At 42.2% G+C, this 11,346-nt stretch overlaps 1 protein-coding gene and 1 pseudogene across 1 annotated transcript in view; one reads left to right on the plus strand and one right to left on the minus strand.

The window, feature by feature from the left end:
• Nucleotides 1-7,556, minus strand: part of PTGR1 (prostaglandin reductase 1) — a 28,028-nt gene extending 20,472 nt beyond the window's left edge. The window contains exons 1-2 of the mRNA XM_028712059.2: nt 7,414-7,556; nt 460-575 (exon numbers count right to left, since the gene is read on the minus strand). Coding sequence (XP_028567892.2) covers nt 460-565 — 106 coding nt within the window. The 5' untranslated portion in view covers nt 566-575; nt 7,414-7,556. The remainder of the gene's footprint in view (nt 1-459; nt 576-7,413) is intronic.
• A 1,950-nt stretch (nt 7,557-9,506) lies between these two features.
• LOC114587873 (transmembrane protein 138 pseudogene) lies at nt 9,507-10,685 on the plus strand (annotated as a pseudogene).
• Nucleotides 10,686-11,346: the final 661 nt, after the last annotated feature.

An 11,346-nucleotide genomic window follows, 5' to 3' on the forward strand; every position in this document is an offset into this window, starting at 1 on the left:
CAGACAATGACTCTTCTTTCCCTATCTCTGCAGCTGCAAACTCCTGGGTGACGTGGATGTCATTAGGCGTTGAATGAGCATGCGTACTCCACCCATTTCCCTCCCTTCCACCCGCTCCATGTGGCCCCGGGCACTGTCAACCCAAGCTACACCACTGTCCCTATCCAGCCTCTGTTTAAAAACCTCTAGTGAATGAGAGAGTCTACCACCTTCTGACACAGTTCATTCCATTATCAAACAGCTCTTGACCTGTCCTATTCTCCAGTGCAGCATAATACAAGCTTGCTCCGCCTCCCTTGGAATCAAATGCAATGAAAATCATTTCTTCTTAGCAAATGTTCCACATGCATCCTATTGAGATTCATGTTCTGATGGTGGGCCAAAATGACGAGTCAATGGATTCACCCCTTCAGTTTATTCACATAAAACTTTGAGTACGAAGGCAAAAATCCCTCTTACCTCCATCCTTCAGTGCCGGTAATTCCACCTCTTTCAGTTCAAAATCACTGTGCTTAGGAAATCCCTCAAAGTGCTTCTTTAAGATCCAAATCTTTGCACGCACCATCTTTCACGTCCTGAGTGATCAAATAAGATTATACAAAGTTATAAACCATTAGAGGAATTGCCTGTGTGCTGGTCTCCACACTCTTCGATTGCTGAAGCAAAGGTTTGTGTGTCTCCCCAGCCCCACATTAAAACTGGGAACACACTTCTGTGATTTATTTCCTTAATCAGCTCCCTGAACCACAGGCTGGTGGGTATCCTCCTTGCAATTCCAGGATACCCCAACTAACATTATTTTCTTGCAACCTGCTCTCTTCTTTCCTTTGGATGAAAGCATTGCATCTTTCAGATTTCATCATGCCTATCAGCTGTATAGGGACACAGGTGGAGCTGTAGGTTAAACCACAGAGCCTAGGACTTGCTGATCAGAAGGTCGGCGGTTCGAATCCCCGCGACGGGGTGAGCTCCCGTTGCTTGGTCCCTGCTCCTGCCCACCTAGCAGTTCGAAAGCACGTCAAAGTGCAAGTAGATAAATAGGTACCACTCCGGCGGGAAGGTAAACGGCGTTTCTGTGCGCTACTCTGGTTCGCCAGAAGCGGCTTAGTCATGCTGGCCACATGACCCGGAAGCTGTATGCCGGCTCCCTCGGCCAATAAAGCGAGATGAGCGCTGCAACCCCAGAGTCGGTCATGACTGGACCTAATGGTCAGGGGTCCCTTTACCTTTTACTATCAGCCGTATAGCACAGCTGACAGAATCCCAATGCACCCTTCCTTTCTTTTGGGTAAAGGACTGTGGAAGAGAGCTGCATTGACATGGCAGATTAGTCCATTTCCCCAACATTTCCCTAACGGTTAATTTCCACATTATACTTCAGCTTTCACATGATGTGAAATCCAATTCCAGAAATATAGCAGAATCTGGAACAAAGTTAGGACTCCTTTCTGTGTCGGTTGCCAATGGGTGCTTTTTGACGTAACGACACAGAAACAAGCACTAATCCTTGCTCTAGATTTTGCTATATTTCTGGAAGCAGATTTTCACATCATGTGAAAGGGCCAAATGTAATGTAGAAGTTAGATGAAAGTCAGGAAATTGAGACAAATTGCCATGCGAGTACAACCTTGGTTTCCAATCACTGCCACTAGATTTTGTTTCATATACCTGCTTAAAGTCTCCTTAGTCAGCCCCTCCAAGTCACTCCCTTTTAAAGATTTAAACAAGGCACTGAAATGTGTAACTAAAGGGTAGGTTTGCACACAATGATTTGTCAATCTCTCTGCCCTTTTCTTCTGTCACACTGCAAGGAGATTGCTTTGTAACCGGAGCAGTTATGAAACCACCACTCTGTGTGAAAGGGCATTTCACTGTGAACGATCAACACAAGCTTCGTGCCTTCTCCTAGCGATTCGCTCCTGAACGGGAACATTACCTTTCGCAAGTTTTCTTTTGTATTATTACCAAAGTTGCTGACACACCCTGAACGTTAGCATATTGAAACTTGTGGGAAACTGCAACAAGATGTGGTAGATTAGTTTCGGACAGAGGTGGGGTATCTGGTCTTCCAGATATCACTAGAAGTCCCATGAGTCCTAGAGCCAGCATGACCAATGGACAGGGATGGTGAAAATCCAACATCTGGAGGACCACAGGTTCCCCGGATGGTGAAAATCCAACATCTGGAGGACCACAGGTTCCCTGGGTGGTGAAAATCCAACATCTAGAAGACCACAAGTTCCCCATCTCTGGACTAGACCAGTGCTATAGCAATAATTATCATACAATCATAGAATTGTAGAAATGGAAGTAGGGTTGCCATATAAAAAGGTAAAGGGACCCCTGACCATTAGGTTCAGTCGTGACCGACTCTGGGGTTGCGGCTCTCATCTCGCTTTATTGGCCAAGGTAGCCGGCGTACAGCTTCCAGGTCATGTGGCCAGCGACTAAGCCGCTACTGGCGAACCAGAGCAGCGCATGGAAACGCCGTTTACCTTCCTGCCGGAGCGGTACCTATTTATCTACTTGCACTTTGACGTGCTTCAAACTGCTAGGTTGGCAGGAGCAGGGACCGAGCAACGGGAGCTCACCCCGTCGTGGGGATTCAAACCGCCAACCTACTGATTGGCAAGTCCTAGGCTCTGTGGTTTAACCCACAGCGCCACCCGCATCCCTAGGGTTGCCATATATTGAAGAGCAAAAAAGGGCAGCTCAAGCCGCTGCAAGCCCGAGTCAGGGAAAGAGGCACGTGGGGCTGCCACAGCAATGCCCATGTGCCTCTTTCCCCAGCTCAGGCTGGCAGCAGCATGCAGATCAGCCAGAGCAGAGGCAGGACCCCAGCTCCTGATATTCGCTGCAAAGGCCTTGCTCTGCTGTGCTGCTGCTGCTGGGGCACAGCGCCCTCCCAAGCAAGTGTGCGCCCCCCAACATTTTCTTTAAACTGCAAAAAAATCTACCCATATGTGCATGTTAGGGCCCCCCAAAAGAGGAGAATGTCTAGTTTTCCTGGATGTATGGGAACCCAATAATAATAATAATAATAATAATAAATAATAATAATAATAATAAAATAAATAATAATAATAATAATAATAATAATAATAATAATAATAATAATATAATAATAATAATAATAATAATAATAATAATAATAATAATAATAATAATAATAATAATAATTTATTTATACCCCGCCCTTCCCAGTTTAAAAACCAGGCTCAGGGTGGCTAACAGCAAATATAAAACAGTGATTAAAATGCAACTTTGAAACAGCATAAAACAGAACATAAAATGCAGCATCAATATCAATAGAATTCAAAAATTCAGGGGTCATGGGGGGGGGGGACAAAACCCAGTCAGTAGACAAATGATCACCAGGGCAACTGGCCAAGTTGGTCCTACTAGGGCCAGCAAGGAGACCAAGGAAGAATTTAAATGTGGGGTCCCAGAAAAGGTTTCTTCATAGAAGAGGAAAGGGAAAAGGCCATAGAGGATCAGGCTAATTCAAATTGAAGGCCAGGCAGAATAGCTCTGTCTTACAGGCCCTGCGGAAGGAGATCAAGTCCTGCAGGGCCCTAGTCTCATGGGACAGAGCATTTCACCAGGTCGGAGCCGCCACTGAAAAGGCCCTGGCCATGGTGGAGGATAGTCTGGCTTCCTTAGGGCCCGGGACCTTTAAGCTATTATTCTTCATGGACCTTGGGGTCCTCTGAGGGACATACCATTTCCTAATGGAAGTGACCCTCAGGATCCTCTAGTCTAATGCAGGAATATCCAGCTCTCCCATTACAGAGATCAAACCTGCAACCTTGGCTTTATCAGTACCACGTTCTAACAAACTGAGCTTGGGTTGCTCAGGTTTTTTTTGGGGGGGGGGAGAGAAATTATTTTCTCAATCAACTAATGAGAAAAGACTCAGCCAGCAAATGGCCACATACGAAAGCTAATTTCCTTGTTAGATAAAAGATATGGATGTACATTATATGGGCAAAGGGCTGCAGTTTGGCATATGTTTCGCATGAAAAAGGTTCCAAGTAAACTCCCAGAATCCTCAGCGAGGGCGTACCTTAAACCCTGGACAAAGGCAGGTGTTGCCCACTTCAATTTGTTAATCTCTCTAGCTTATCTTCTATCAAGAGCTTGCTTCGCTTTAATAATCAGAAGAATTATGAAACCACCACTCCCTCGAGGTGAAAGAGCATGAGCAATAAAAGCTCAATCATACATTCTCCTGGTGATTCATTCCTAAATGGAACGTTACTTTTTGCAAGTTTTCTCTTGCATTATGTCAAAGCTACTGACATCCTAGACGTTAATGTACAAGATGCAATTTACGAGGAAAACACAAGAAGATGTGATAGATTTGGCCAGGGATCGTGGAATATACTCGGAGCCCTGTAGTGATTTCATGCTCTTTATTGCAGCTTGTACACGGGTGGCGCTGTGGGTTAAACCACAGAGCCTAGGACTTGCCGATCAGAAGGTTGGCGGTTCGAATCCCCGCAACAGGGTGAGCTCCCATTGCTCGGTCCCAGCTTTTGCCAACCTAGCAGTTCGAAAGCACGTCAAAGTGCAAGTAGATAAATAGGTACCACTCCGGCGGGAAGGTAAACGGCGTTTCCGTGTGCTGCTCTGGTTCGCCAGAAGTCATGCTTAGTCATATGTTGGCCACATGACCTGGAAGCTGTATACCAGCTCCATTGGCCAATAAAGTGAGATGAGCGCCGCAACCCCAGAGTCGGTCACGACTGGACCTAATGGTCAGGGGTCCCTTTACCTTTACTGCAGCTTGTAAAACAGTGATTGAATTGCCCCCAAAACATAACATAAAGGTTTTCATAATCATATAAGAAGAAAAACGCTTATAAAAGTTTGGAATAAATATAAAGACTTTCTAGAACCAAAAACCCCATGATGGCTCTTGCCAGTGGAAGCATTAGCATTAAAACCACTTAGTAAGGGAGGAAATTGGCCGACATATAGAGAATTATTAATAGAGGTGGGAAAAGGGTTAATGCTGAAAGGATATAAGGAACTGAATACCTTTTTACAAAGTTGGTTACATCATAGACAATTAAATGAACAGTTTAAGGAAGACAGTAAGAAAGGGTTTAATTATACAGTTTCAAACTTTCAAAAAGAGATAGTCGAGAGTGACACGAAATTACTTTAAAAAAGTACAATCTCCTACTTTATGGGAAAACATTAGTTGAAATGGTAAAGTCAGCACAAATAAAGTGGGCTCAGGATTTAGGTCATAATATACAACTTGAAGATTGGGAAAAGATGTGGAAGGTGAAACTAAAATTTGCAGATTGTATCTTATTGAAAGAGAATTATATGAAAATGATGTATAGATGGCATATAACACCAGAGAAAGTGGTCAAAATGTATAAAAAGGGATCAAAAACCTGTTGGAAATGTAAAGAAAAAGATGGGACATTCTATCATATGTGGTGGGAATGCAAAAAGATTAGAAATTATTGGGAAATGATATATAATGAATTGGAAAAAATGTTTAAAAAGATCTTTGTTAAGAAAGCAGAAGCATTGCTTCTAGGAATTTTAGATCAAGATGTAAAAAAAGAAAATTGGAAATTATTTATGTATGTGTTGTAAATAAAATATATGCCCTTTTCCCTTATGGGGTATCCAAGAGCCCATATAGAGTCCTTACATAGGTTCCCTATTGGTAGGAGAAAATAACAGAGGCCAACCAGAGAATATTGAGAAGCAAAGCAGCTAGTAAGCTTGATCTTTATTGATCTGTTGCAACAGGGTGCTCCCCTCACACGCAGGAGAGGAGGAGGACCCAGAAAGATGGTGTGCAATACCTTATAAAGATTTTTGAAATTCCCATTCTCTAGATCAAGACCACCCCCAGAAACATTATGCATTCATCACAGAAGGGGTGTAACCTAAGACCACCCCCCAGATACATCCCACCTACATCACAGAAATTTAAATATTGTTTTTCTCCTGTTGTTGTTTATCTCCTGTCTGGCAAGTTACTTGATTGGATTGCCTGGGGAGCCTGGCCATTCTTTTGTAGTGGTAAAATACTTATTTCCTGGGCCAGGTCACAGGCTCACACCTTATTCAAACAGACGTATCCTTGAGACAGAATTTGTGAGGAAAGAGACAATGGGGAGGCTTTTCCAGTTTAACCTTGCAGAGAAACATTTGCTCAGTTTAGGAATCAAAATGGTTCCAGGTTGGCTTTCCTGTGCTGATCTATGTACATGTGGTTATGAACGTTGCCATATATCTAAGACCATAAAATTCCTATCACATTATGTAACAACAGCGGCAAGAATTATATTAGCACAAACTTGGAAGACAGAAGAAATACCAACGAAAGAACAATGGCAAGGAAAACTTATGGAATATGCAGAACTGGCAAAACTAACAGAAAAGTTACATGAAAAGGACAACAAAGACTTTAAAAGAGAATGGGAACCATTTACAACATATATGAAGAGGCAACATAAAGAAATGGACTCATTGGCAGGGTTTGAATAAACAATCACAACTGTATACAACAAAAAATAAGACCATATGTATTGGGAAAATTTTGGGGAAACAATACACAGGGTGAACAATATGGGGGAGAAACAAAACGGGAGTATGGGGGAAGTCCAGGGGAGGAGGGCCAAAATATGAAAAATTGTTAAAGATATATTGTTAGAAGAAGTATACATGGAAAAATCAATAAAAAAATATTTTTTAAAAAAAAAGAATTGCCCCCCCCCCCCAAAAAAACCTCAGGCTTTTATTTACATTACATTTACGTTATTTACACAATGAGTCTCGTCTGATTGGCTGAGTCTGCTTCCCTCCTGGAGCCTGATTGGTCTTTTCCTGCAGGCCAATCAGTTGTTGCATTTTAGGATCCTAATTGCCTATAGTTCTAGGATCCAAGCTTAGTACATAACAAAGCTAGCGTCCAGTACTTTTTACGTTCCACCTGAATGGATCACTGAATCAAAGACAAGGAAAAGATAAGCTACAAAAGAAGCCAGGAAAGCATTATAGAGATGGATCAATTAACCCAATAGTTGTCAATGGTTAAGGAAGGACTGTGCTTGACTGACAGATGTTATCAACACTCCTCCTCCCCCTACAAAAATAAAAATAAAATTGGATGAATGGACCAAAAAGATTCTCTCTTTCTGCTTACAGAGAAGACTCAGAACATACTAACCATTTCAAAACACCAAACTGAAACGGGTAACTTTGAGAAGGTCAGCAATTCATCATTCCCAGAAAGCCTTCAAACCAAGCCTGCTTTTCGCATTACAAAACCTAAACTTTGGACTACACTGAGTGCTTGTTAAGAAATTAGAAGATTTAAAATGGTCTGCATACTGCTACTCCAATTTCCCATTCCGCTCCCTGCTATCAATTACTAACCTGTGTGGCCGTTTGACAAGTCTGCCTTGCAGCCGAGAAAACCAGCTTTGCTTCTGGCACACTACCGAGTTTGGAGAGGGTGCTGGGTGTGTGCAAGCATTTATATACAGTACTCTGGGTTGCCGCCTGCTGTCCCTCTGCAACACTACAAGTCAACACTAGCAAATTATGCAGAAGCTGGGAAGCTGAAGTTCTCCACTCTATCCTTGGCTCGAAAAAATTGCCCTCAACTGTTCGTTTTCTTCACTGCCTTTTCTAAAAACCAATTTTTAATGGGTTCATAATTAACACAATGCCGCAGGGGTGTCCACAAATTGCATTCAACAAACGCACAGTCTTTCAACAAACGCACTTAGGTACTACAAGTTCTTTCTATCGGATGTAAATCTTGTTAGAAAGCAAGCTGCACTTCCTGAAACAGGCACAGGGCATTCCTGAACTTGTTGCCAGCAAAAGAAAATGGCTTCAATGAGACGTATTAGAAGCATCACTGAAGCAATTCCCTTTTACTGGCAACGAGACCAGGAATGCCCTGTCTATTTCAGGAAGTGCAACTTGCTTTCTAACAAAAGAACTGTGGCAGAAAGGGGAATGTAGCTCATTTCATTTTTCTGGCGCAACTTCCCAATTTTTAAAAATCAAGGCACCAACATTTAAAACAAAAAATACCAATGCCTTTAAAGATCATAACTGCAGTTTGCAAATGCTTTATTTTCATTACAAACTTTATTGATTTATTTTTTTAAAAGTATCCAGCTTACCTGAGGCACCTAGGTCGTGCTGCAAAAATCTCAACAAGACATGCAGCTGGAATCTCATTTTTTGGCAAATACTTCTACTCACTGGACCTCTGCACAACATTTAACTAAACTTGAAAAAATCTGAAGAAATCAGGATACACTTGACGGATTGGCTGCAATATTTTCAGATAAATGATAGATTAAGCATGGATAGACTAGGAAAACAAAATAATATGACGCTGTGTGTAAAACAACAAAATAAGTAACAAGTTTAATCGGAAGTCAATTTTTTTATCTTTCCTCAATCTTCTTCTCTTTTCTCATCTCTTCTTTTCTTTCTTCTTTCATTATATAAAATAGACATTGATACAATCTTGGATTGGTGCTGTATGTATTGTATTGTTGTGTGCTGTTAGATATGGTGGATTGCTGTGTATGGTAGATTGTCATGTTAGTAATTGTTGTTTGTCAAATAAAGTATATTTTTTTAAAAAAAATAAAAAATAAAACTTTTAATAAGTAAGTTCTGTTCCCCACTTGAATTAAAAAAACAAAAACATAAAATAAAATAATAATAATAATAATAGACAGCTATTTGCCTCTTTGTGTTTTTACAGATGTGAAATATTTCATTAATTTTTTTCATCAAAAGAATAGTTTATCTGCATTTTTTGCATTATTAATGTTATGCTACAATAAAACTGTTAATGCAGTTTCATTATTTCTACTTCAATGAATGACAGACGGGAGGAAAAGTATGTGTACTGCTTGCTTCTGTGTTTCCGCAAGCTTGAAAGCAACCAATCCTCTTCAAATTAAAGAAATGGGGGGAAATGTTAACACTTCCATACACTTTTCACAACTCAGATTCCCCTTTCAGTTTCCGCAGACAGATTTCTTCATGAAGCTGATGCCTGAACCTCAACATGTCTTCTACATCTTTACAGCGAAGCATTTCCTCAACAGACAAGAGCTTAAAACCATTCAATTTAAAAGGCAGCAGGTTCATGCAGATACACAAAATTTAAAGGATTTCTTAAGTTATATGACAGTTTACCTAGCTGTTTTTTGTGTGATTGATGATGGGAGTCCTGTGAAAACATTAAGAAAAACACTGGGGCCTAATTTGAATAGTAGAGTGCTGGGTATCTGGTGGGCGGGGCTTGTGTGTTTTGCTCTGGAATCAGCCCCTCCCTTCAGTGGGTGTTCCGTTATGTTCAGTTAAGAGGGCTGCACCGTCTCCATGGGGACGGGTGGTGCCAGGTGAGGGCCAGGAGCAAAGAGCGCGAGCAGGAGCAGCGACAGGCCTTTCTCTCGGCGACCTGCCGTGCCCCATTGCTTAACACGGGGAGCATGAGGTCAAGGGCGCTTGGGAGCCCATGGAACCAGGGCACATGTCTTGGCACCACAGACCCGGATCGAAACCTTGATCACCAACGAGATAAGGTTTGAGGTGTCTGCCCAAAGGGAGCTATGAGTGATTGTGCTGGAGGAAAAAGTTTGTATCCCTCTGTTGTGTGAGCATGAGGTGTCCCTCTCACCTGGGATGCAGGCACTGAGAAGATGCTCCAAACCAGCAACTATAGCTTGGTCCTTTCCTTGCAGTTCCTACTGCTGTTCTATGACCTCTTTGTCAACTCCTTCTCGGAGCTGCTGCGCATGGCGCCCGTCATCCAGCTTGTGCTTTTCATCATTCAGGATATTGCCATCCTCTTCAACGTCATCATCATCTTCCTCATGTTCTTCAATACCTTCATCTTCCAGGCTGGCCTGGTTAATCTTCTGTTCCAGAAATTTAAAGGGACCATTGTCCTGTCAGCAGCATACCTTGCCTTGAGCATATCCTTCCACATCTGGGTCATGAACCTCCGCTGGAAAAATTCCAACTATTTTGTGTGGACAGATAGGCTGCAGACTCTCTTTGTTTTCCAGAGAACGGTGGCTGTGCTATACTACTACTTCTATAAGAGGACGGCTCTGCACTTGGGAGATCCGCGTTTCTACCAGGACTCTCTTTGGCTACGGAAAGAGTTTGCACAAGCGCACTGTTGACAGCTGCTTCTGGATCATTTGGCTGAGGCCAGTTTGCTAGAATGTGCACAGAGATTTTACCAGTGTCTTGCAAGTTCCCCTCCTCCCGCTACAATTTGTCTCCTGCAGTCAAGTTCTAAATCTCATGTGGTCAAATGACTTCATCCCTTTCCTACATTCGTGCACATTGAGAAGCATATAGTGGCAAGCAGGGTATCCACAAAAGAGCAGTTTCATTGATGAGTAGCCTAGTCTCCAAGCTCTCCACAATCCTCCTCTCAGTTCAGCAAACTGCACTCTGGATGTGGCTGCAGCCTTACTGAGGAACGATTTGAAGCGCCAAACATATCTGGCTGAGAACCCCCACTGAGTAGCAATGCTGCCTTTTCCTCCTTGAGGATATTTCCTTGCCCTAAGCTCCCCTGTGACAGAAAAGGATTCCTGCCTTCACTAGTACCTCTGACAGCGTGACAAGGCACAAAGACTATGGTTTGGCTTTGCAGGATTCAGCCAGAGCAAATGTACTCTCATTGAGTACATTTAGTTAAATTCTCCTTTTGTACTTGCATTTTCATTCATATGTTCAGTTAAGAATGTCAGTTAAGATGGAACAACTGCCTCTCCTTGCCTCAGGTTTGCCTCATGTTGTATTTAGCTTCTCTCAGCATGTTATTTTGTTACAGTTTTCTTCATTATTAAAGCTTAGTTTACATTTACGTGAGCCACTTAATTTTTCTCAAAGAAGAAGAATGCATCTCTTGGTTATTTGTGGGGCCTGCCTGGTGTTTTTACATGAGTAGAATGTGTGCTTTTATTTAAAATGCATCTCTGGGTTATTTGTGGGGCACAGGAATTTGTTCATTATTTTTTTTCAAAATACAGTCCGGTCTGAGGGATAGTGGTCTGAGGAACAGTGGACTGGCCCCCTGCTGAAAAAGTTTGCTGACCCCTGGGAGAAAGGTTATGGTGAACTAACTATAGATGAATGTCCAATTATTATTATTATTATTTTAAAAAATGCTGTGTAGATGATATGATGCGTATAATGAAGGCGGGGTCATGATTATGCTGTCTAGATTCACTCTTCACACGCCCCAGAACCCCTGAGCAGAATCCACAGGAAGATGAAATTCTGAGCATGCCATGTCAAACTTTCAAGTAA

This window comes from Podarcis muralis, chromosome 17, assembly GCF_964188315.1.
Source record: "Podarcis muralis chromosome 17, rPodMur119.hap1.1, whole genome shotgun sequence".
Classification (NCBI taxonomy): domain Eukaryota; kingdom Metazoa; phylum Chordata; class Lepidosauria; order Squamata; family Lacertidae; genus Podarcis; species Podarcis muralis.